The following is a 26,582-nucleotide window of genomic DNA, read 5'->3' on the forward strand; positions in this document are numbered from 1 at the left end:
TAAAAAGAAAGGAGGACACATTTATTATTTGTTGCACACGTTTTGAAACAGTTCACATGTCCATTAGTGCTGCATACACAGGATACAGAAGCCCAAACGCCACACATCCCATCCACGGTCCGATGCGTTCCCAGGAGAGCCTGTGTGAGGTGTAGAATGCCACTCCCAGGAAGGACACAGAGACGGCAGTGTGTTCCCAGCCACCTGCTCTCTGCCAGATCCGTGCCGCTGCCCGGGATGAGCCAGCCCTTACTCCACAGCTGGGTGGGCAGACGAGGCTCCCCAGACTCTCCTGCTGACCCCTTCGCCCCTGCAGGATCCCCTGCCTCTGGGAGTATCTTCGGAGTCAGATGCCATCAGAAGTCCTGGGCTCACATCCCAGCTTTGCTCGGAGCTCAGGGCCAGATACTTCTGTGTAGACAGGAGACTTCCACGGAGGGCATGGATGTGGCTTGGGAGCCTCTGAGTGGTCATTTTGCCCACCCTCTTCAGGCTGGGTCCTGTCTATGCTGTTGCCGGAAGAATCTGCAGGGAGAGGGAGTCCGTGAGTTTTCCAGGTCCCTCAATTCTAGTATTTGTCACTTATGTGGATTTCTTGCCTGAATCATTGATGTTACAGTTTTGGCTCAGTTCTTACTAGCTGTAAGAAATTGGGATTCTCCTGCCCCATAAATCTCGCAGGACCAAACATGTCCCCAGTCTGAGAACAAGCTTTGAGGATCAGCATAGAGAGAAAAGCCCTTCTTCAAGGGTCATGGAGAAGCCACTGGCCACTCAGCACGGGAGGGAAGGAGCACTGCTGCCCTCTGGTGGCCAGTCAGCAGAGCATCAAGGAGCCACTCAGGGGGCAGGATCCCTTTTGCTTGCCTCTGGGACAGCAGCTTTGAGTCCTCAGATAAATGAAAGTTCTTTCACTGTTCCTGGAACACAGCAAATTTGTCTTCACCTCAGGGCCGTGGCTCTTTCTGCTCCCTTTCCATGGAATGCTCTTTGTCCAGATCTCTAATGAAAGTCATCTGTTCATTCTCTAGTCTTGGGGCCAAATGACACCTCCTCAGGGAAGCCCTCCTGGACCACTTTGTCTGAAACAGCACCAACCCCAGTCTCTGTCCCTTTCTATCCCATTACCTCGGTTGCTTTGTCCAAGCACTCATCTGCTATTTGAAAATATCTGTTTAAATTCTGTGCCTATCGCTTCTCTCCCTAATCGGAAAGCCAGCTCCAGGAGAGCAGGGTCCTCGTTTGTTTCATTTGTCACTGGACCTTGGCGCATTGTACATAGCGGATGTTCAACAATACTTGTTGGAGAAATAAATAAATGCATATCAACAAGAGCAACTGAGATTTAAGCAGAGCTTCTCGTCCTCGAAACCATATACTCTGAGGTCGGCAGGACACAAACCACCCCCATTTGACAGATGAGCCAGCTGAGGCTCAGAGAGATTTAGAGGAGTTGTCTGCGCATCCAGCAGAGAGGAATGAGCCCGTCCTGGGTGCCTCTCCTGGGCTCCCTCCGTCCTATACCCTGGAGGGGGCGGAGTATCGTTCCAGGCCTGCATAGTGGCCACCAGGGGTTGAGGCAGGCCCTCGCTTTCTGGCGCTGGTAGCCGGGGTGGCCTGAGCTGCACCCTTGTCCAAAGCTGTGCCGTGGCTTTGCGGGTGCGTGGCGGTATGGGCGAGGAAGGCCAGTCCCCAGGAGAATGTAACGGGACTCCAGACACAGTGGCCTGTCGGCAGAGATGTGCGTTCTGGAGCGAGAGTGTGTTTGGGGAGGGCAGGTAGCAGGAAGGCTGGAGCCAGCCAGGGAATGGTGACTCCTCCCGGCCCGAGATTTGGCTGTGACATTCTGGGTTCCATCGGGGCCCCTGAGGGCCCAGCCCTGTCCTTACTACACTCAGCCCGAGGCAGGGCCTGTGCTCTGATCTGGGCCCAGCACAGATATGAGGGTAGTGCCTGGGCTGGGCTTGGGCAGACGGGGTGGGGGTGGGGGTGGGTAGGGAAGGGCTGGTGGGGGCCGGGATGCCCAGGCCATGGGCAGGCTTTGTCTGGGCATCAGAGCGGGAGTCTGAAAGATCAGCAACATCTACTCCTGGACTGGTCTTCCGGTGAGAGCTTGATGGAGTCTGTGAGGTAATTCTCTAAGATGCTTCGATACTGGGGAAGGAAAAGAGAAGTCAGAGTTCACATCCTGAGAGGCAAAGATGCCCACCTGCCTTCTGTTTCTCACTGGCCAACGGTGGTTGGGCTTTTTTGTCCCCTCCCCATTGCGTTGTTAGGAAACTAACAGCGGGGGTGGGGGTGGGGGTGGGGGTGGGGCACTGGTCTTCCCCACCCTCCTCTGTCCTCACCTCCTCCTCCAGCTTCTTCCCAAGAGCCCAGAGCAGTTGGGTGGCACCAATCTCCTGACCTACAACAAGGTCCCATAACTTTCCATTCTCCAGAAGGAGCATGGAAGTGGCCAGTGTCACCTAATCCTTGACAGTGTCACCTGAGGTGACATCTGACCTCCGGCAGAGATGATGACAACCCTCTCCTGATTTCTGCTGGAGACCTGTCCCCGCAAACACCCCCACACCCACCCTTCGTTCACCATGTCTGCCTCCCAGCCTCCCCCACGGCCACCCCTGGCACCTGAGAAGCCCAGTCAATTCTCTGTCCTCCCCCAGATAGACTCAGCCTTTCCACTGGGACTATTTGGCTCTCTGCTACCTTCCCAAACCCCTGTGTCCCAACAAAGCCGGCCACTTCTCTCCCAGGACCTCTTGGCTCAGAGTGAGGCTGAGGTGGGGCAGGGGGCCCTTCCTCCAGGAGATGAATACTAGGGCTAAAGGGTCTCTTCTTAAAGGGACCCCATGTCTTTATTCTGCCCGGCTCTCACCAGTCACTGGGCTTGGCATCCGTGCTCCCCCACAGCTGGTATTGTGTGGGTCAGTGGCCCTCACCGAGCAGCACCCATCACCACTGGTGAATGTCACAACCCTGTCCTAGGAGATGGCGTCAGGCCTCACTTGCTACACCCTGATGATGGTAGCTCCTGAGACACAGGAGACGGTCCCCTGATGCCCCATGACTGAGGGGTCATTTAGCCTCACATGCAGAGGTCATGGTGCGGGGCCTGGGATCCAGCCCTTTTTCATATAGTTTGTTTCCTGAAAGTCCCTGTTTCTCGGTCCTCCCAGGTTGGCTCTCAGGGCCTCCTTAGTCAGCCTCGGTGATGGGCCTTGAGTATCGCTCAGCAAATTATTATATTATTTTTTAATGTTTATTTATTTTTGAGAGCGAGAGAGCCAGAGCATGAGCCGGGGAGGGGCAGAGAGAGAGGGAGACACAGCATCCGAAGCAGGCTCCATGCTCTGAGCTGTCAGCACAGAACCCGACGCGGGGCTCGAACTCACAAACTGTGAGATCATGACCTGAGCCAAAATCGGCTGCTTCACCGACTGAGCACTCCCCCTCAGCAAATTATTTAGAGTTATTAGAATTTATATATGTTTATTTTAACAGGAAGGATGAGTGCTGGGGGTTGGGGGGCAGAGTATGCCCTCCAAATGAAGGTCTATCTCTCTGGAGATGTCCCCACACCCCAGATTGATCTCCCCCTCTGCTGGGGAGGATCTTAGCCCACCGATTACAGACCTGACCCAGGGCACCCCAGGGCTTCCCCGGCTCTCACCCTGAGAGAGCAGAGTCCCACCCAAGGAGCCTGAGAAGACAAAATGGGGCCAGGTGGCTCCTTGTCCCCAGCACCTCCCAGGCCTGGTGTGTGGGCTCCAGCCTCTGCAGCCCTGGACGTGTCCCGTCCTCCACCTGGACCCTGCCGCTGCGTGCGGGGCCCTCTCACTCCACGGAGCTGATGTGGTTAAAATCCCGACACTTCCGGATCTCCCAGTGAGGGACAAGGGAGGGCAGAGCATCACTGTCTAAGCCCCTTTTACCCTGGTGACCCAACTCTGCCTGAAAGGCAGGTTTGGGAAGCATTCTCTGTTTTGTCCTTTGTGGGTCCCTCTGTCACCATTCAAGCCAGAGACCATGACCAGGATCAGGAACTTCCCTAACTGGGTCTTTGGACCCTGGGGGCAGGACTGTTGCTTCATCACCCCTGAGTGTGCCCCCCCCCACCCCATGTCCACCCGAGGCCCAGCGAGGGGCCCCAGAGCCCCTCATGAACAGAAACCGTGCCGTTGTCCGCAGCACCAGCCTGCAGGGAAGGGGGTGTGGGGCCTCCCGAGCAGCCACAGAGTTTCCTGAGCTCCTCTGCACTCTTTCTAGATCTTTCTAGATTCGCATGGGGTTCTGCCTCTGGAAGGGGTGAGAAACTTCCTCACTCATTACACTGGAGAAGCCTGAGGCCTTCACGCCGGCCCTCTGAACCCGATAACATTCACACGTCCCCAGGTCCAGATCACCGGAGGGCTTCCCATCTGTGACACCATTGCAGGTAATAACGGCGTCATCTTGCTCCTCGGATTTCCCACAAAACTTCTAAGCAACCAGCGGGCCTCAATTGGGTTTCCTGTGTAGCTCTTTTCTCCAGGCCCCCATCCTCTTGGCCAGATGTGCATCCCAGTGCAGAGCAAACCGGAAGTGTCCTCACGCGTGCACCTACTGCACCTAAGGGATGTGACTGTGCCGGCCTGTCCCTTCAAGCCTGGTCGCCTCTGTGGACCTGCCTTTAGACCCTGCACCTGGAGGACCTCAGAAAGGTCCTGTGATTCCACCCAGCTTACCCGCTAGCCAGCCCGCTTCCCTCCTGGGCATGGCGATGGCGTCCTTCCCCAATTACCCCTCAGGAGCCGGGCCTCCGTGCTGCAGCTCGTGCCACAGGGGCAGGGCCTGACAGCCCCAGCAGGGATGGTATATTACCAGCTTGGCAAGAGCAGAATCTCATCCGTGCCAATCCCCTTAAGTAGGTGGTGTCCCTTCGTATCACATTTTGGAATAACTAAGTATCCTAGTCCTTGAAAGCGGCCAGACTGGGGGGCGTCTGGGGGGCTCGGTCGGTTGAGCGTCCGACTTGGGCTCAGGTCACGATCTCGTGGTTCGTGGGTTCGAGCCCCGCCGTCGGGCTCTGTGCTGACAGCTCGGAGCCTGGAGCCCGCTGCGGATTCTGTGTCTCCCTCTCTCTCTGCCCCTCCCCTGCTCGCATCTCTCTCTCTCTCTCTTTCAAAAATAAATACACATTAAAAAAAGAAAAAGAGAGTGGGCAGAGTGGGACCCTAAAGTAACCACCTACCATCTTTCCTTTCAAAATGTTCCCCGAGTACCTATTCTGGTGCCATGTTCACAAATCACTCCAACCAGAATTCACCGCAGAGCTCAGGCATTTCAGGGAAGTGTGGATGTCCTGTGGCCCGTGGACTGAGTGCATCACCCCCTTCCTCCCGTGATGCTCCTGCTTTCCCCTCTCTTCTCTAGCTTGGTCCCGAGCGTTCCGTCCGAGCGATCGTGCGTCTGACTGCCAAGCTGAATAGCTCCCGATTCCTTCTCTCCTACATCCAACCATCATGAGCCCCTGAGGCTCTACCTCCAACGCCTGTTTAGTCCACCTTGTCCTGCCATTTCCATTCTCTCGGGCTTGGGCTATTGCACTACCTTCCCAACCAGCCACTGAGCCCATCTTCCATGAAGCAGAAAACTCCCTTGCTGAAAACCCTTATACACAGCTTCCATTTTAAAACAGCTACCTTCTATCTATCTATCTATCTATCTATCTGAGAGAGGGTGTGAATGGGGGAGGGGCAGAGAGAACGGGAGAGAAAACACTGGAAGCAGGCTCCGGGCTGTCAGCGTGGAGCCCAGAGTGGGGCTCTAACCCAGGAACCCTGAGACCACGACCTGAGCCGAAACCAAGAGTCCTATGCTTAACCGACTGAGCCACTGAGGCGCCCCCAGCAACTTTTTACTTAATGCTTTCTCCGTACTAGGAATTGTTTGACTTGGTCCTCGCAACAACTCCATTAGGAAGATATTATTTGTACTTTAAAGAGAGGGAAGTGGTGGCTTAGGGAGGCCGTGTGACTTGTGAGTCAGAGGGGGAGTCAGGATTTGCAGTCAGATCTCCCCGGCTTCAGAGCCCCAGGTCCTCCCACCCCAGCCTGGGGCTTCCTCCCCTTGCCGCCTCTCACATCTCCCCTCAAACCCTCCAGCACCGTGAGCACGACACCTCCCTGGGGAGGAGGGGAGAGGCCCTTGCCGGAAATGTCTTTGAGAACTCATCTGACCTCACGACACAGGTGTGCAAACTCCGGTTTCACTTTAAAAGTGCACGTGCGTTTTACAGTCTATGCTCTAGTAAATAATGGTTGTTCTGTTTTAAGGGGAAAACACTTCTCCTCCACGTTTCTAAGGAAAAGGCACACCCTGTGGGGCTTCAAGGTGCCAGGTGAGCCCCTGTGTGCCTCGGGTCCAGCAGCGCGGTCTGGACACCATGCGCCCGCTGCGTGAAGTCCAGGCGCTTGGTGGGGGCTCTCTAAGCCTTCGTGATCCGTGCTGTTGACCTTGTGGGCCTCATCGCTCGCCCCACACCCCCACTTTCCTGCATGCCACATTTCCTCCTCTTACAGATGGACCCACAGTTGCTTCCTCACATGAGCCCTGTGGCTTGGTGCCTGGGCCTCTGGCCGTGCCCTTCTCTCTCTCCTTCTCCTGTGCCTGCCCCTCCCCCATCCTCCCGTGGCCACCTGCAAACTGTGCTTTGTCTTTCAACACCCAAGTCACATGCCACTTCTCTGGGGACCATCCTTGCCCACCCTCGCCACCAGCCACCACTGAGTCATCTCCATGCCTTGACTTTGCCCCCTCTGTGGCACTTACCTCTGTGACAACCTGTTTGTGAATATCCTACTCCTCTACCTGACCTTAGAGACCCTGAGGTCCGTATCTCCAGCCCCAGCCTGATAACTCAAGAAGTGTTTACAGGATTGCATTATTTGCATCTTATAGATGAGGAAACGGAAGCTCAGAGGAGTCATATGCCCAGGGGTCCACTCAAAAACACCAGGGCAGGATTCAAATGTAGGTCAGTTTCACTGTGGATACCACACTTGTGACTTCTAGACTTCTCATCAGTAAGTTTCCCCCATCAACGTGAGGGACTGACCTAAGGTTGCTCAGCCACTCTTTAGCCAAGTAGGATGGATATTAAAAACAACAACAACAGGGGTGCCTGAGTGGCTCAGTCTGTTGAGCGTCTGACTCTTGGTTTCGGCTCAGGTCATGATCTCGTGGTTCATGAGTTCAAGCCCCGCGTTGGGCTCTGTGCTGGTGGCCAGCACAGTGCCTGCTCTCTCTCCCTCTCTCTGCCCTTTCCCTGTGCTCTCAATCTCTCTCTCAAAATAAATGAACAAACGTTACAAAAAATAAAATAACAACAACCAAGCAGACAAGCTTCATAAAGTGGACACAGCAAGAAAGATGTAACTTTAAGAATAAAGGACACTCCAATCGACAGCTGACTGGATAAAGACGTGGTATACACACACACACACACACACACACACACACACACACACACAATGGAGTATTACTCGGCAATCAAATAGAATGAAATCTTGGCATTTGCAACAACATGGATGGAACTAGAGGGTATTATGCTAAGCAAAATTAGAGAAAGACAAATATCATATGATTTCACTCATGTGGAATTTAAGAGACAAAACAGATGAACATAAGGGAAGGGAAGCAAAAATAAGATAAAAACAGAGAGGGAGACAAAACACAAGAGACTCTTAAATACAGAGAACTGAGTGTTGCTGGAGGGCTTGTGAGTGGAGGGATGGGCTAAACGGGTGATGGGCATTAAGGAGGACACTTGTTGGGATGAGCACCGGGTGTTATACGTAGGGGATGAGTCACTGGATTCTACTGAAATCATTATTGCACTCTATGCTAACTAACTTGGATGTAAATTTTAAAAATACTAAAAAGAAGAGAACAAAGGACACTCCTTCTTCAGAAAGGACAGATGCTGACCACACACAGACACTGGCTGTGGGCCGATGGAACTTCTCCGTGACTCAGCATTTGGCAATCACTGTTCTGTGTTGGTGCAGGATCATTTATCACCTCTCACCATACAAGGTCAAACAACCTTCTTCAGTTTCCAGGGGAGTGGCATGAGCAGGCACATCTGTGGCTTAAGAGCCAGCGTTACAGACTGTATCGTAAAGCCACAGCCCTCGGTCATGTGCTAGAGACGGACATCCCCTGCTTCCTTTTAACACGAGACAGTGAGGGCTGGGGGCCGGGAGGGGAAGCATACGAATATAGCCTGTGTCCGGCCAAACCCTGCGATTAAGGCTTCTCCCTGGGCAGCCTCTTGGGGGTGGTTGCTGCCTCTCTCCTTGGTGGATGACTGCAGACGGGGCCACGGAGCACTTCCGTCCAGGGCAGCTGGCAGCACGGGGCCAGGCTGCCAGTCGACCGCAATGACGGCAGGCACTTCCACGTCAGGGACACCCCCTATCTCCCATCCTCCCTTCTTCAATTCAAAATCATTGCTGTGATGAGCTTTCCCCCTCTCCTGAGAAGCCCACCGTGATTAAATGTGGCAGAAGAATGAGACAAGCTGAGCCCTTCCCTGCGCCAATGACTCGAACCCTTTTCTGAGTTTCCAGACTCCATATTGGAAGGGGAAGAAAACCCTGTTACTGCTTCCAGGCAGCCTTCCCTGATCTTCCCCTCGTCCCCCTTCCCATCCCTCACAGCTGGGCTGCGTGCCTCCCCTCCCCCTGCCGCTGGGGCCACCTCACCAAATCCTTTCACGCCATGCACCTGTACTGTAACCACACATGGGCCTATCGGGCTCCCCTCCAGAGAGCCAGGGTCCCCGAGCCCTACACGCTGCCGGCCACAGAGGACACACTCCACACGGGGGGCCCACCGCTGTCCATCTCTTTGCCTGGAGGATGTCAGCCACTCCTGCAGACCTGATCGTCCATCTGGACAAATGCTTGGCGCTGTGGGGCCTCTCTCGCCAGTCAGGACTGAACTAGACCAGCAGCTCCCAAACCCTCCCTACACTGGAATGTCTCGGGGGGGGTGGGCACAGAAGCGTGTATTTTAGAAACTCCACAAGGGATCATCAGCCGGACCGAGGGACCACTAACTATGTAACCCAAGGTAGGTTTAGACTTCTGGCACTCTGGGGTTCCAGAACCAGAGCACTGCCGAGCCCATTCAGCAACTAATCGAGACGATGAGCCGTCCAGTCCTACCCGCATCCCTACCTGAGTCCACTGTGTTGTTCTCTGAAGCTCCCCCGTTTCCCATCCTCGGGGCAGCCCTGGAGGATGATACCACCATAGCCACTTACCCTGGACAGAGCCCGGCTGGCCAGCATCTCGAAGGCCTGTACCACGTTGATGTCATTCTTGGCACTGACTTCAAAGTAGGGGATATCTTTCTCTTTACACCAGCCCTGGGCTACCTCCTGGGGCACCTGAGTGAGGGGAAGAAATGATCACTGTATGTATCACCATGGCCACCGTCATCGTAGCGCCCACTCTCATTACCACCATCGTGTCTCACCATCCCCACTACTACTCCCATTTATTGAGAAACTTCCCTGTGTCTGAAATTCCACATGTGTTATTTCTTTTTTTTTTAATTTTTATTTTTTTACCTTTATTTATTTTTGAGAGACAGAGAGAAACAGGGCACAAGTTGGGGAGGGGCAGAGAGAGAATGGGACATAGAATCCGAAGCGGGTTCCAGGCTCCGAGCTGTCGGCACAGAGCCCGATGCGGGGCTCGAACCCGTGAACCGTGAGATCATGACCTGAGCCGAAGTCGGACGCTTAACCGACCCGGGAGCCCCTCACATGCGTATTTCTTAATGTAAATCTAGGAGGTGGGCTTTTGTGAGCTCTGTTTTCCAGATGAGGAAACTGAGGACTGGAGAATATAAACGTGCTCAGAGTGTGTGGGGTTGAGCAGGATTTGAACACAGGCTCGGCAGAACTAGAGCCCAATGTACTATATGCTGCTTTCCTAAGGCTCCTTCTTCAGTCCCTTTATAAGATAAACATGATAGACACTAGCCGGGGTGGAGGGCTTCCTTCCCCTGAGCTGGCTCACCAGGGCCCATGCCCAGGAGGTCTGTTGCTGAGCAGAGACTCAGGTCCTTGCTAACCCTCCTTCCCCAGGGTAGAGTCCGAGGAACAGTTGATAAGCCAGATACTGTGTTAGATATCTTGTCATCTTCACTCATTCAATCCTCCCAATGACCCTGTGAGATGGGTCTTATCAGCTCAACTTAGAGATCGGAACACTGAGGCTCAGAGAGGTTCAGCGATTTGCCTCAGATCACACAGCTGAGAAAGGCAGAGCTGCACTGCAGTCCCGCTCAGAGCTCCTGTGGCATGGGCACTGCCCTCTGCAGGGCACTGCAGGAGAACGGTACCCTTTCTCCCTCTCCCACTGGACCATTGATTCCTTGAGCTCAGGCTCACAGTCTCCTCAGCTCTTGGCCTGGCAGTGTGGGCCACTCAGTACAGGCAGAATGAGTACATCTCTACCCGAATGCAAACGGCTGATCAGAGTTTGATCGTGCTGGTTTGGAAAACTCCTGAGAGCCCTGGGAGTTACTTCCAAAGACAATTGGAACCATTGACTTTAATCCCTAATGAATTATTTCAGGGAGGAAGAAATGGCCATATATGGAACATTGGCTGTGTTTGGTACTTTGTAGTCATGATTTCATTGTGCTTAAGGGAGCCAGGGTTTTTTTTATCCTGAAGAAAGGACATTCTGCCCCTCTCCCAGAAGACAGCACAGCCAGGGGGCAATCAGAGAATGCCTCCCTCCTGCAGGTCCTAAGGATGACTATCTCATTGCGATTAAAGGACGCGTGACTGTCTCGGCTCCCTGGTCTCACGAGTGGCGGCACCAGAGGCTCATGGTGGCCTCCCACAGAGCCTCTGTTGACACCAGTATTGCCTGGCATTGGGAGGCTCGTCATGTGAGACTGGAGAGTGCAGCCCCTTAGGTCGACTAAGCAGCCTGCCCTTTGGGGAACTGGCTGACACCTCCATACCCCGTGCCTGGGTTCTGGGGGGAAACCCCAGGCCTTTTAGTCTCGGCCTCTGATCTCCAAGACCTTCCTGCCTTTATGGGGAGGGGTCCAGAATTGGCCAGGACTGCTCCCTTCCATGGAGCACAGATGCCCAAGGCCTGGTGAGCAGGCAAGAAGGTTCACAGCTCAGGAACATTCTGAACTCTTTGGAGGAAGCATCAAGGGTAACCCACAAATAAATAAGTATTAGAAATTAACAGGCTGTACCTTGACGGGGCCTTAGAAATGCAAAGGGCTTCCTATCTTTTAAAGTCCTTAAGTGTGAGGACTGGACTCAGGCTTTTCACTGTGCCTTCCCCCTGCCCACCCTCCACCCCCACCAGGTGATGAGCATTTTGCTGAGCACATCACTGATGTTCTGGGGTTGCAGTAAAAACCATAGTCAAGTGAAAAGAAGCCAAAGGACTCTGCTTCTCCAGGATGCAGGGAGATCTTTTATACTTCATGGCACGAGAAGCAGATGCCCGGATTAGTGCCCAAGGTCACCCGGCAACAGAGCTGGGGGAACAAGGCTGCACCTGCATCCCGCTGATCTCGGCTCCCTTCTCTCCCACTGGACAGTGACTGGGCCTGTCTGGCGCCTGGTTGTGACAGATGTTTTATCTCATTTGTCCCCGATCTTTCTCTGTTGGGTTTATATGGAATGATTAAGTCGCGCTCCAAAATGTCAGTTGAGATTATGTTGCAAATGAACATTCTTTTTGGATGCCCCTTCTCCTCTCCCAAACTGAACCCCAGCAAGCGGGCCTGGGAAGAAAGCCACCCAGACAGCGCTTTTCACTATTTGCTTCCAAATCTTGTTACAATTTCATCATTGTCTCAGTCATCTTGTTCTTTATTTATTTATAAAATAATAGCTCTTTATAATTTAGGCTCTGACTGTGGAAATAAACTCAGGGTGCGGTACTTGGGGACTTGGGAAATAGGAAATTTTTGAAAGCTTTGCTTCTGTTAATTTGGCTTTGGGCTGACGATATATACTATTAACATTTTGCTTCTCCTGTTAACTGCTTGTTCATCAGAGGCCAAATGTTTGACAAAACTAGCTCAATTCGCATAATTTTGTTTATGATGTCTTTGCATCTCATACGCATTTTAAGCGATCAATTGTATGAATGTTAACATTAGTGTGTCAAATACATCTGAAACCACTACCAAAAATAACTGAGACTTATTTCAGAAAATATAATCCCCATGTTATGAATCAGTGATCAGTCAGAAACTGCCTTCCTGAACATAGAGCAAAGGATTCACGTCCTAGTGAATAAATCCCTCATAGCATAGGTATTTGCAGAACTGTTCTTTCTAGCAAACTAGTATTTTTTCACTATTGCCTTCTGTAGAAGGAATAGGGATTTTAAAAAATCAAAGTCAGCAATTTCTTTAAAATCATTCTGGTGAGATATATATATATATATATATATATATATATATATATATTATTGTTCTAAAACCTACATAAACACAGGATTTGCCATTTTAACTATGTTTAAGTGGACAGTTTGGTGGCATTAAAGCATATTCCCGTTGCTGTGTCACCATCATCCCCATCCAACTCCAGAACTTTTTACTCATCCTAAACCTAACAGTAGACTTTTAAACATTTATCTCCTTTTTATTAAGTGAGAAAAACTCCTGTGTTTCCCCAGCTCATCCCTTGGAGAACGTAAGAGGGAAGGTAACGATGGTTTCTGTGGGCTAAGTTTGCCAAATGCTTCATAGCCATCATTTCCTTTAAGTCCCCAGTCACTTCATGGAATCTGTGTCTGGTCTGCACCTCACAGACGAGGACCCTGGAGCTGGCTCAGGGCAGGCACGGACTTGAGCCCAGAGAAGGCTCTCCTTCAGGTAGCTCTCGGCTAGGCTCGTATGCACTCACCTGTGCTCAAGTGAGCCCAGAGCATGCCTCCCGGCTGGCCTTCTCTGTTCCCCAAGCCCTCTGCTAAGCTGGGGCAAGACAAGGACATTGGAGGGCAGTGGTGTCCCTGCGTCACCGCTCCTCACTCACGGTTCCTCCTGTCTACTTCCCTGCCCTCACTTCATTATTGCTTAGCGTTTTCCCCACCTCTGCTGATGCCTACTCTACCAGTCCCCGTCCCGGGGCTGCCCTGTGGAAAGACGAACTCCCCTCGCTTCCCTCCTCCAGGGTCCTCTGTCACCTCCCTGTCCTGGCTGAGCCCTGGCTTTTCCTGGAGTCTCTGTTCCCCCTGTCGCCCTCTCCCGTGGGGGCTGTGTCTACACCCTGCTCACCGCAGACCCCAGAGATGGCGATGAGCTTAGCTGGGGCCTCCCTGCTGCCTTCAAATCTCTATTCTTCCTCTCTTTCTGCAGAGCAAAGCTCCTCCCCTGAGGCATGGATGGTCCCCTCCACCCCTCGTGTTATCACTGGCTCTTTCCATCCTGCTTGTTTCCGTGCTAATCCTGTTGTCTCCACCTCTCAAGGTAGCCCCCCCTGCCCCTCCAACAGAATGCATCTTTTCTCCACTTCAGTCTCTTCTTCCCAGGGCCTGACCCAGGACCTCTGTCAAATATCAAATCTGGTCTCCCGTTCGGTGACACAGTCTCCTTCCCTTCCACCTCCACCTGTCCTCACTCCTTCTGTCCTGCCCTTCTGCCTTGGACACTGCAGCTAGCTGCTGTTCCTCCAAACCTTCCCCTGGCTCTCTTCTTTCCTGGGTGGCTTGTCAGTGCCCCCACACCTCTACTCTTCAGCTACTCTCGTCTGGAAGAACCTTAGTCCCAGGTCCCTTGTTCCTGGCCCTCATCCCATACATGGCTGCTGGGGAAAAACAATCCAGACACCAGCTCCAACTCCTGGTCTCCTCTTTCAGCTGAGCCCCTAGGGTCACCCATCTGTTCTTGTCTTTGTCCTTGATTGCTCTCCAGAGTAAATGGCAGAGCTTCGCTATGAGTCTTGAGACTTCTACTTGGTCCTCTTTCGCTTCCTGCTCAACAGAAGATGGTGCCTCCGATTTCACTGAGAAAAAGTCAGAACCTCATGCGTCCGTCCGTCCGTCCATCCACCCATCCACCCATCCACCCATCCATCCATCCATCCATCCATCATTGCAAATGATGTCTCAGTTCTATTTCTTTTCTCTATTTGAACCATTGTGAAAACATAGTTCAAATATGATGGCTCAGTTCCTCATTCCTTTTCTCTATTCGAAACACTAAGACAATCTTGTTCAAATGGTTCTTTTTGGTGTCATTTTGGGTTTGTTCGGCACAAGAGCATCTTTTACAAATTAAGTCTGCCTCTATTGTTTTCTCATTGGTAGGCAATAAGGAAAGAGCTCTAATCAATGCTACTGCAGTGGTAAATACCTACACGAGTGGGGTCCCTGCAGCCATGGAGCAGACTGCTTGCCATTGCATAGCCAGATAATCCAATATATGCCCATGGTAATAAAAAGACATATTACTACTTTCCCAGAAAACTTACAGATTCAAGAATTGATAACTGTGATCCCCTACCTGACCCTGGGAAGAAATACTGTTTTACAGGTCAATTCAAATTCCACCTGCCTACCGCTGATGCCTTAATTCCTCCACTCCCTGTCTCTAGACAAAATTGCTTTCACTTCTCAAGTCACAGCATGCTATTTCTTGCCTTTGCTCATGCTGTTTCTTCAGCCTGGAACCCACCTCCCCTAGGAAGCCCTTCCTATATTCTGGGTTTGAGTAAATGCCCTTTCCCTGTGGTCGCCAAATATCCAAGGTATATCTCCGTCATTTTATTCACCGTAATGTATCATAGGCGTTTTTCAAGTGTCTGTATGCACTACTAGGCTGCAACATTCTTAAAGTAAGGACTGTGCCTGATTCAGCTCCCTATGTGTGGGACCGACCACGGTGCCTGGCACAGAGTAGGTGCTCACGTAATGTTTGGTGGATGAACGAAAGTATGACTGGTACCTGCCGATCTGCGAGATCAATCTTGTTTCCCAGCACCACCATGGGGTAGGACGGTTCCATCGGAATCGTTTTGGCCAGGACGTCACCCCGCCAGGTATCCAGTGCTTCAAAAGACTCTAGGTCGGTGACATCGAAAGCCAGGATGCAGCCATCAGAGCCTTTGTAGAATGTGGACACCATGGAGCGAAACCGCTCCTGTCCACCCGTGTCCCATATCTGGAGGGGAAGAGCAGCCGCCCCATTGGGCTGTGATGAGTGCCTGGAGGTAGGCCCAGCTGGGTGCCATGATGTCAAAGTGTCCTTTTCTGGGCAGGAAGCAGACAGCCTTGGCACAGGTGCTTGTGGTCCCTTCAAGCACGGGCAACTCAACCCTGTTGCCCGTGTTCGTGACAGTATCTTCGCACTGTCATTTAGCAACCCAAGAGCACTTAACATCTGAGCTCTCACGTTCCCCCTGGGCCATCAAGACAGGCACAGTTATTCTCACTGTTATTCTCACCTGATAGATTTGGACCCTGGGAATGACTTGCCCAAGGTCACTTACCAACTTTTCCAGTGAACCTGCGACTAGGAATAAGGCCTCCCAACATCTGGATTAGCCCTTCCTCCCCACCCCCGCCCCCCGCCCCAGATCAGGGATCAGCATTTCTTTTTCCTTGAAGGGTCACATGGTAAATATTTTAGGATTTGTAGACCTAACTGTCTGTTGCAACTACTCAACTCTGCCTTTGTAGTGCAAAAACAGTCATAGACCATAAGTAAACAAATGGGCATGTCTGTGTTCTAATAAAACTGTATTTGTAAAAACAGGTCGTGGAGCACATCTGGCCCATGAATTGAAGTTTGCTTATCTCTGCTCTAGACCGTTGTAGTTCCTGGTGCACACGGCTGTGCGAGTGGCCATCTAGGGAATGTGGGATGATGTCAGGTACGCGGGCTGAGGAGGGAGAGGCAGAGCAGCTTACCTGTAGCTTCAAAGTTGTGTCATCCAGTATGATAATCTTGGAGAGGATGCTGGCCCCCAGTGTGGTCTGGTAGTCCTCGTAAAACGTCTTGTGCACATACTGGTGGAGGAGGGAGGTCTTTCCCACACTGAAGAAAAAAACCCAAACACATGTGAACAACACACACACACACACACACACACACACGCACACCCGGACTGTTCTCAGAATCTTGCCATGCGCCTCTCGCTGCCACCTCTCTGTGATTCTGAATTTCTAACACTTGCAGTCCAAGGACCACAGTGAGCAGTAAGGGATCAGGGAATGGACTCTAGAAGTAAGGACCAGTCCGGGACGCCTGGGCGGCTCAGTTGGTTAAGTGTCGGACTCGGCTCAGGTCATGATCTCACGGTTCTTGGGTTCGAGCCCCATGTTGGGCTCTGTGCTGACAGCTCAGAGCCTGGAGCCTGCTTCCGATTCTGTGTCTCCCTCTCTTCCCTTCCCCCGCTCGTGCTCTGTCTCTGTCTCTCTCTCTCTCAAAAATGAATAAACATTAGAAGTAGGGACCAGTCCGAATGAGGAGAGAAGGTTGCGGAGAGTGGAGCGTCCCACAGGTCAGGCCTTTCCTATATTTGACAGAGGTGGGAGGACAGACGGATGCCAAGTGGTTTGTCTAATCCACATAGCTAGTCACTGCAGAGTTAGGGCAGACCTGGGACCAGTAACCAGACAGCCCGACTCCCAGCCTCTTTTGCCCATCTCTCCTCCCTGATGCCACTCTGAATCAGAGAGAGACCCATGGCCAGTGGGAAATATGCAGGAGGCCTCACTGCCCTTGGGTAGGGGGCTGCTTCCCAATCCCCACACCCTGAACTGATCTTGGCTTACTCACCCCAGGGCTCCAATGATGATGAGTTTCAGGTCCACCTTCTTCCGGGGATTCATGGAGGGGCTTCGGAGCCTGTAGGGAAACAGAAGTCGTCTGCATGCTGGCCAGAGTCCCGTGTGGCCATTGTCACTGAGGCTGGCCTCTACTTTCCCTTCCTTGATGTGCAGATCACTGCTCTGGGCCCGGGACTCAGGTGGAGCTGTTCTCCAAAGGAGATAGGGGACCAGCAATGCTGACGCCCTCCCTCAGCTTCCCCTCGGGGCCTCCCCAAGGCTGGAAGTGTGGTGGCCCCACAGGACAGCCACATCTCTCACTCTTCAGCATCACCAACCCTGTTCTTGGAGGCAGCCCGGAGCGCCAAGAAGACCGCACGGGGTTGAACAGAGGCCTCGAGGACAGTCAAACCAGCAGCCAGGGGTGGAGAGCAGTGCGGGAAGAGGAGATGGGGGCAGGACAAGGGGTCCATTGTCAGGACTGCCCGAGAGGCTCTGGATGGGAGAGCACCCCTCCCCCAGCCCGAGGTGTTGCTGCATTCACAGAATCAAAAGGCTCTTCTTTAATGCAGCTGGTGGGGGTATAATTGGTACATGTTTCTGGAAAGCTACTTGGCAGCAAGTATTGAGAGCCTTAAAAATGTTCCTGCCGTCCACTTCTAGGAATTTGTCCTGGGGAAATAATCTGAGATGCAGGCAAAGATTCTGGTTCAAGAATGTTCTTCACAGTATTATTTATAAACATCCAATAACAAAGAAGTGGTTAAATAAATCATGGCACACAATAGACTATTAACATGGAGTTTTGGAGACTATCATACTAATGTGGGAAAATGCTCATGCCATAGGGTCTAAAAGAAGACAGAAGACACCGCACTGTATATACGATACCATCACATATATGAAAATGAGTTCCTACTTGCATAGAAAAAAGCCTAGGAATAAATATACAACAAACTTAAGTGGTTGATTCTGTGTGGTAGGGAAATTATACAATTTAACATTTGTTCTCTGTGCTTTTTAGTATGTTCCATTTTTAAATAACACACATGTCAAACAGGTATTGTTCCTGTAAGAAATAATATGTTTCTTTCCTATAAGAAAGAAACATGTATATATGCATGTATGCATTTTACATATGCATGTACATATTGATTATTTAAAAAGTTTTTTTTGATGTTTACTCACTTTTGAGAGAGAGAGAGAGAGAGAGAGAGAGAGAGAGAGAGAATGAGAGTGTGGAAGGGGCAGAGAGAGAGGGAAACACAGAATCTGAAGCAGGGTCCAGGCCCTGAGCTGTCAGCACAGAGCCTGATGCGGGGCTCAAACCCACGAACTGTGAGATCATGACCTGAGCCGAAGTCAGACGCTCAACCAACTGAGCGCCCCATATTATTATTATTTTTCAACAAGCTAAGGCAAAACTGTTGCAGGGGATTGTGCTTAACCGGCTCTTTGGCTCTACCCTTACGTGCACACGTATGTGTATACAGTTCCCAACTCCTGAGTGCTCCAGACTTGGACGGAGCAGGTAGGCATGCTGAGCAAACCTTGATCTGACTCAGCCTGGCTGAGGTGTCAAAAAGGCCAGTTTGAGTTTCCTTAGGGTCCTGGAAAAAGCTCAAAACAAGACGTTCTGAGGCCTTGGTTCCAATTCTTTCATGTTGCCACCGCGTGACGTTGGATCATTTACTTCCCCTCTCTGAGTCTTGGCTTTCCAACTAGAGAATGAGCAAGTTGGGCACCAAAGACTCAAGGTCCCTTCTGGTTGAAAAATACTTTATCAACTGGAGCTCTAACTCACTGGCCACAAGGGCCTTGCCCCGGGGGTGCCTAGGCCCCAGGGGCGTAGGGCTGTTAATGCCCCTCCACGAGCCATGTCGTGGCCCCAGGGTGATTTGAGGCTCGGCTCAGAGCTGTTTGTCCGAAGAGCCAGAGCTGGTGTCACTGGACCTTCTGCGGTAACCCAGGAGGGCTGGCTTGGCATGATGGGCAAGACCTCTTCGTGGTAATCCACGACAGTCCTTCAAAAAATCCCGACACGGTTACTGCATTCCAAAGCCCTGCACTAGACACAAGCACGAGCACAAAAATGGAGCAAATAGGAAACCACCCTAAGGAGTCATCATGGGAGAAGGCACAGGCTGAGTGATTACACCAAAGACAAAGCATAAAGCGTCCCAACAGAGGCACAGAGAAAGTGCTGGGGGAATTCAGGGGTGGGAGAGAAGCCCTGAAGGAAGGAGACATGTGGTTGTGCGGGGGGTGATATTTCAGAGGGAGGGGATGAAGTAATCAAAACCCTGAGAACAGGTGAATGGAGAGGGTGGATGGTTTGGAAGGGTGAAGCGAAGGGTATGGAGATAGGAAAGCAGGGAGAAGAGGTAAGATTTAAGGTGGGTCCTGGAGGTCCGACCAAGGACTCGGGCCTCTCATTCATTCAGCAACCATTCTCTTTGTTCCAGACAGGCAGAGGAAGATAATTCAAGGTATTATCCAGGGCTGGCATTTTGTCTTGGGTGTCACTGCCCACAGGGAAACCAGCCAAGGGAGAAGTGGCTCAGAAGCTTGTGAAAGGTACATGTCTTCAAGCATCAGTTACTGCTCAGAAGGGGAGTGGGAGCCATGGTGAGCTCTTTCCTAATGGCTTTCGTACAAGATTCCAACCTAGTTTTAAAAGCCAATGCAGTGCCCTTAGAAAGGGAGTCAGGACCAAAGGGAGACAGGGACCAGTGGGGAAGGAATCAGCACTGACAGAGTACCTGCAGGGGCTGCTCTGCGTCCTCTGATTGCTTCGAGAACCCTCCCAGTAGCCTTATGAGATGAGTCTTGAGACTCAGAGAAGCCAAGTCATTCATATCTCATCCAAGGCCATACAGGTAGTACAGGGATGAGCCAGCGTTTGCATGGAAGGCCAGAGGAGGCTCCTCTGTGCCACGTTGCCTCCTGAACTCTTGAGTTTGAGCCCATGGAATCTGTGTGCATGGGACCTGGGGTGCTGGGCTCCCGTTTGGTGAGCCCCGACAAAACCCTAGCAGAGTTGGAGGAGATGGAGAGAAAGGTGGCCAAAGTGACAAGAGGTACGAACGGGAGCCAAGGGAACGGGTCTGTGGAACAAGAGCTGTTGTGTGAGGATTGACCACCAAGGTCAAGATTTGGCCAGCTTAGTTGGAGGGGAATGTGTTCACACACAAGCTGCCATGCTGGAGTCATATCTATGCTCACGCTATCCTCTAACATGTTTTCCGCCCAGCACTGCATAGAGGACTTTGTGAATGTGCAAACAAAACTATGCATATCATTGTGAGGTTAAATGAATGAATACATTATTATAATATGTTTAACGCATACAATACATTATTATAATATATTTACCGGCCGCAATTATAGGTTCAAGAGATGTTAGCTCTTTCGGGGGCACTTGCGTGGCTCAGTCGGTTGGGTGTCTGACTTCGGCTCAGATCATGGTCTTGCAGTTCGTGAGTTCCAGTCCCACCTCGAGCTCGCTGCTGTCAGCACAGAGCCGGCTTCAAATCCTCTGTCTCCCTCTCTCTGCCTCTCCCCCACTTGCTCTCTCTCAAAAATGAACAAAAATTAAAAAAAAAAAGAAAGAAATGTTAGCTGTTTTATGACGATTGTTAGCACACAAAACGAGCTTGCCGGACTGACACCATAGGTCTCTATTTTACCACTCAAGAACCGGGTGTCTAGGGGAGTTTAATTGTTCCTGTCTAAAAACACAGCCTAGAAGTGGTAGGACCCGGATTAGGAGCTAGGTTTGGAATCCAGGCCTAACTCCGCAGACCACACCCTCACCTGCTCATTCTACTGTCTCTTCCGTAAAACTAGGATGAAGATCACACACCTGCCACCAGGTGCCCCTGTCAGAGACGCTCTGGGGCTAGGTGGCGTGGGCTTGACATGGGACAGCGTGGCCAACGTGCTTATGAAGGGGAAGTGGGGTGAGGGCGGGGCGGGTAGAGAGTGTGCATATAACAGAGGATCAATATCCACTACCTGGGAAGCTCTCTGCAGATAATCAAAGATAATATACAACGTAACAGTGGGTAAGGAATATGAATAAGCAACCCAGAAGTCTTATGAATGAAAAGCCATCAGCTTCGAAAAGATACTCAACCTCACTAATTTTTAGAGACATACAAAGTTTAAAAATACCATTTTTTTTTACCTCCAGAGAGTGGCACAAATTAAAAGGACTGATGGTGAAATTAAGTGTTGGCAAGTGTATAGGGGAAGCACTAATATGTATTGTTGATAGGCTATGAATAGCACAGCCTTTTTTGGAGGGAAAGTTGACAGTAGCAAAGTTCGATGCGCACGGGCCACAGTCTAATTTTAGGCATCTACCCTCAGAACGCACCTATGCTCAAACATACCTTTGTACAAAGACATTGTCGTAACCCGAATGTCCATCAATAAGAGATTCTCTACATAAATTATGATCCATTCAGATTCTGGGATACCAGGTGGCTTTAAAAAGAGTGAAGTGGGGTGCCTGGGTGGCTCAGTCGTTAAGCATCCAACTCTTGATGTCAGCTCAGGTCATGATCTCACGGTTTGTGAGATGGAGGCTGCACGGGGCTCTGCGCTGACAGCACGGAGCCTGCTGGGGGTTCTTTCTCCCTCCCGCACTCTCTCAGCCCCTCCCCCACTCGCTCTTCTTCTCTCTCAAAATAAATAAATAAACATGTAAACGATCAAGAAAAACAAAGAGTGGAGTAATGAAGTAGAAAAAAAGTGATAATAATTTAAGTAAAAGAGAACATCCCCGAACGTTTTGTACAGCATGATCTCGATTGCGTAAAAGCAAACAACAACCTTGCTTGTGTGGCTGCATAGTTAATATCCTATTTGTGCTTGTCCTGCATACACAGAAAGTTGTGCATAGATACACACTAAATGATTAATAGGAGGTAGGGAAAGGTAGATGAGAAGCTAGGGGCTATTGTTTTATTTTATATATGTCTTGTGTTAACATTTGTCACACAAGGCTTAGTCGTTACGTAATGAAACAGTATCAAATGTACTTAAAGAAACTTAACAATTCTTTATTTTTTTTTAATGTTTATTTATTTTTGAGAGAGAGAGAGAGACCGAGAGAGAGAGAGAGACCGAGAGTGAGAGGGGGAACAGGCTCCAGGCTCTGAGCTGTCAGCACAGAGCCCGACGCCGGGCTTGAACTCATGAACCACGAGATCATGATCTGAGCCAAAGTTGGACGCTGAATCGACTGAGCCACCCGGGCACCCCTAAAGTTCCTTTAAAAAGAGCACATGGGTGGATGACAGCCCCAAGTCATCTGAGTGTGATGTCCTGACAAGACAAATCACTTTGGTGTCTGGGGCAGGAGAGGGAGGTCATCTCGTACCAGGGAGTGATCATGAGTTTTGGAGTCAGCGTTCTTATTCTACCTCCATACATTTGTGACCTTGGGTGAGTTGCTTGACCTTGGTGAGTCGGCTCCCTCATGGGTGAAGTGGGCATCACTTGTGGCTGTGGCTTATTCTGCAGGGGGGCATGTGTCATTTCTGATAGCACAAAAGGCTCCTCCAATGGGGGAAGACCCAGATGAATGGTTACTAGTTGCATGGGGGCGGGGCAGAGATCTGATTGGTAGCACCTGCCACTTTCTGTGGGGTAGATACTCCCACTGTGGTGGATTTCAAGCTACCAGTGTGGAGCCTGCTCCAGCACGCGGTAGGAGGAACCCCAAAGATCATCTTCTCCGATCCCCCACCTGGGGCTTGAGCCATCTCGACCTCGTTCATGGAAAGACGGAGCTGGATCTGCTCCCATAGAGCTTCTTCCCTCCACTAGGGGTGGATTTCTCCTGGGGCCACAGAGAACATGCAATCTTCCTCTGCCACATGCCAACCCTTCTGAGGTTTAATGTCTTCTCCTTGGTGTTTCTTGACTCTTTCTTCTTCGGATCCTTGTGACTCGCCTTGGCCTTGACTCTGAGCTCCCTTTACCCCGCTACCACCCTAGTCCCCTTCCCCTGGATGTGCCCTTCCAGCATGCTGCTGCTGCAGACCCCCTACCCCTACTGCAGACTCTCAGAAGGGGAAGGATTTGCTGAGGCTGCTACTTAAAATAGCCTGGCCCTTGGGTCCCAGGACCCCCTAGGGGTCCCTTGCCCCCTAGCAGCAACAAGGGGGTGTCCAGAACTGTGTCACCGGCGAGGGAAGGCAGCTTGGTGGCAGACACCGGTTGGACTCACCGAGGAGGAATGTGTAGGTTTCAGACGGTGGCTGAAGTCCCTTCCCACGTCTCTGGGCCCTGCCCTTGGCTGGACTTCGGCCATAGCTGTCTTTTTAAGCCTCCTCCCGCCCACCCAGCTACCTCAGATGCTTCAAACCAGGGCATCCTCTTAGAGGCCAGGCTGAGTCACCACCCTCTACTGTTAAATAACAGTGACAAGCAGGCTTGGAACGCAGGGCCCTGCCTTCAGCCAGCCCCGATCCACCCAAACCAGAATCTGCAGGCGACTCAGCCCCCACTGCATGTGACTAACTCCTCTCCCCTTGTTGCCTGGTAGTCCTTCTAAGACTGGAGCCCTGGTCCTGCCCACCTGCCAAAGTTACGGTGTAGCTCAGTCCCTAGGAGCAAGAAAGCCTGGGTTGATGCCCCTGGGCACACACACGTGCGTGCACGCACACACACAGGCACACGCACCCGTGTGCGCATACACACACACCACCCTAGGGTTTGGGGGCCAGTCTTACACGAGCCCTTGGACTTGGTCTGCTCTCACCATCCTACTTCCCTTCTCTCCCTCCCCCACTGGCCCCAACTGGGACCCAGGTACAATCTTCGGCCTCGCTGGTAAGGCGAGGTGTCATTTCTGCTGACAAGGAAGAAGGATGAGGGAGACCAGTGAGCAGGGGCAGATGAGAATCCTGAGGCAGGCAGTCTCCCCGCTTTGCTCCCATCTACCCCACTTTCAGTGCCTCTCCTCCCTGCTACCACGTCTTGGAAAACGACAAATGCATCCACCCTAAAAATAATGGGATTTACAGTCGTGGGAATAAAGTTTGTCTTTGAAAATAAATGATCTATGGAGCACGAAGCTTTATTGCCCTGTGGGAAGGCTCACGACTCTGCCTTGCCCTCCTAAATCCTAGCAGGTCTAGACCTGCTCCCCTCCAGGACGTGTGTCCATAGCTCTGGTTTCAGGAGGCTCAGCGCTCATGTTCTTTAAGTTCTTTGGAAGTATTAGTCCTGTCTCCCCAAGTAGACTCTCAGTGCCCAGAGGACAAGAAAGTGCCTCCCACCTCTCTATCCCTCCGTAAAGCCTGACCCATGCTGGGAATATTGAATCTTCAATAAACAGTCATTCATTCATCCCCATCTATCCATCCACCTATCCATTCATCCACCTGTCTATCCATCCATGTATCCATCTGTCCATCCATCCATCCAGCATGGGTACTATATGCCTACTATGAGTCCTCACTATGTAGGTCTGAGGGTACAGACAAGTTACTATTTCCATGGGACTTGTGTGGTGGGGCATTGACTGACGAGCTCAGAGAAGTTATTTTTATAAATGCACGCTGCCTGGCAATTCTAGGGCACCCTGCAGGTTATAAAATGCCATCACAGTCCAGTGGATTCCTGAGTCAAGAACAGCTAGCTAGTGGCAAGCTGAGACTAGAACCCAGATCTGTCCAACTCTGTTGACTGGCTTCCTAGCACAGCAGAGCTGTGCCAGGAGACATATTTATGATTTAGGACAAAAGGACACTTTTCTACTCTAGGAGTTTCTCCTTCCCCAATGAGACGCTTTGGCCAACGGGTTCCACCCAAGGAGGTGCCCTGTCGATGTGGCAAGGCGACCTCGGGTGCTGGCTGGCCTTCCTCTGCTGAGCCAGTGGCAGTGTCCTCCCGCTGAGACTGTTGGCCCGTGCAGAGCCGGGAGCCTGGGCCCCAGCAACCCAGGCTGGGCTGGGCTGGGCGGGGAAGTCCCTTCCACCTGGCTCGCTGCCATGCCCTGGGAGTTTCCCTGGTGGGCAGTGGGGTGGGGGGGTTTCGGGTTGGATCTAAGCCCCGCGGCTGCCAGATTCTAAGCCTCATCCCTGCCTCCATTCCCCACCTCCCTCCCCAAACCCAAATACCTCTAGGGCTTGCTGGGACAGACCAAAGAACTGAGAAAAACTTTCAAGGCACTTACGGCTGTGGCTGCTTAGCATCTGGCCTCCTCTGAGGGCAGGCGAGCCGTTCTCTCTCTCTCTTAGTCTGGGGGTCTCCTCTTAGAGCAAAGTTCTCAGCCGGTTCAGAGGAAAAAGGCTCTGGAGCAGAAGAGCTTATTGAGGCCAAGCTACTTCCTTCTGTTTTCCTCCTCTCCCTCTCGTGCACAGACTTGGGAAAGTTGCAAAAGAGGCTGGGCCGGGTGAGCTCAGCTGTGTGGGTGGAGGGGGTGGGGTAGAATGGGAAGCTTGGCTTCAGAGCTCACTGGATTAGGCACCCCTGTGAGAATTGGGTTTCCTGGGAATCTGGCCCCAGGGGAACGAGGAGTGGAAGGTTCGAGGCGTGGAAGTGTGTGGGTCACAGCCTGCAAGGGCACCCCTGTGAGAATTGGGTTTCCTGGGAAGCTGGCCCCAGGGGAACGAGGAGTGGAAGGTTCGAGGAGTGGAAGTGTGCGGGTCACAGCCTGCAAGGTGACACGCAGGTTTGGGGGCACCACGCAAAGCCTCCAGCTGGTTTTCGGGACTTCTGCCTGGGCCGCTGGAGGCCACCCAGTGAAGGGAACCTTTTGTTTGTTGAGGCGTTAGATCCACATGTGCATTAGATTTGGTGCCACCACCAGCCTGGTGGGGAGACGGTCCTCATGCCTTGTTCCGACCCTAATACTGTACACACACCACATCATAGCACACTGCCACCAACTCACACACACACACACACACACACACACACACACACACACCAGTCTTGTGAGATGGGAGACAAGTCCTGGCATCTCCCCGTCCTCTCGGATGAAAACGTGTGGCTCGGCCTGAAGTTCTTAAGAGACTACAGTGATTTTCAGCAGCGTGAGCATAAGGCTGAGTCTCATATCCCTTTGAGGTACCTGGAACCATGCCCCGAGTAACAATGGTTGGCAGATAAAAGGGGAATAAAGTGAGGGTTTTTTTTTTTTTCTTTTTTGGAAATAAAGTGAGTGCAGATGAGCCCGAATGAAATGGGTTACCAGATCCCAAGGGCTCCCCTTAAGGCTTGTAATGCACTGCATTCAGCCCTCCATCCCCATGTTCCTTCTGAGAGGGGCCTTTCCCCCGTGGTGGTCCACTCCCTTAACCACCCTCACTGTCAGCAAGCATTTCCTCATGTTTGAGTCTCTGGTGCTGTCTCACGGCTATCGTCTACGTCTGGCTGGTCAGTGGGACCAGACATCCCTCAAGGGCAGAGCGAGTAACCTTGAACCCCATGCTCGGCCACACGCGGTGCCAGGGACAGACCTCGGTAAGGAGGTGTCAGTGAAACAAAAGCTCCAGATGACGCTCACTCCCCTGCTCCGATTCGCAGGTGCCCGGAGGGGGGGCACGATGATGTCTGTGAGGCGCCCGCTGACCAGGCCGCGCCGAGCTGGAAGAACTCCAGGGCATGTTTTCCTAGAATATTATTCTTTGCTTACTTGGGAGAGGGTGCACCAGCCCACCGTCAGATAACCACTGGTTTAGGACGGCCGATTTGTTTTTAAATTGTCGCCCTTAGAATCGGATCCCCTCCTATATTCTTCTA

At 51.7% G+C, this 26,582-nt stretch overlaps 1 protein-coding gene across 4 annotated transcripts; it reads right to left on the reverse strand.

Annotated features, from left to right (window-relative positions):
• Window positions 1-25,230, reverse strand: RAB7B (RAB7B, member RAS oncogene family). Of its 4 annotated transcripts, none has more exons than XM_058700289.1 (7): window positions 25,012-25,226; window positions 20,193-20,391; window positions 16,828-16,896; window positions 15,957-16,083; window positions 14,992-15,207; window positions 9,228-9,439; window positions 1-2,154 (listed from the first exon to the last, which is right to left on the reverse strand). In XM_058700289.1, exons 3-7 carry the CDS (start codon window positions 16,878-16,880, stop codon window positions 2,139-2,141), a joined length of 624 nt encoding a protein of 207 aa, XP_058556272.1. In that variant the 5' UTR covers window positions 16,881-16,896; window positions 20,193-20,391; window positions 25,012-25,226; the 3' UTR covers window positions 1-2,138. The 4 variants fall into 4 exon arrangements, with proteins under 4 accessions (XP_058556272.1, XP_058556275.1, XP_058556273.1 ...); XM_058700292.1 differs by having other exon boundaries at window positions 9,314-9,439; window positions 20,193-20,393; window positions 25,012-25,211; XM_058700290.1 differs by lacking the exon at window positions 20,193-20,391 and having other exon boundaries at window positions 25,012-25,230.
• Between the last annotated feature and the right edge of the window lie 1,352 nt (window positions 25,231-26,582).

This window comes from Neofelis nebulosa, chromosome 15 (assembly GCF_028018385.1).
Source record: "Neofelis nebulosa isolate mNeoNeb1 chromosome 15, mNeoNeb1.pri, whole genome shotgun sequence".
Lineage (NCBI taxonomy): Eukaryota > Metazoa > Chordata > Mammalia > Carnivora > Felidae > Neofelis > Neofelis nebulosa.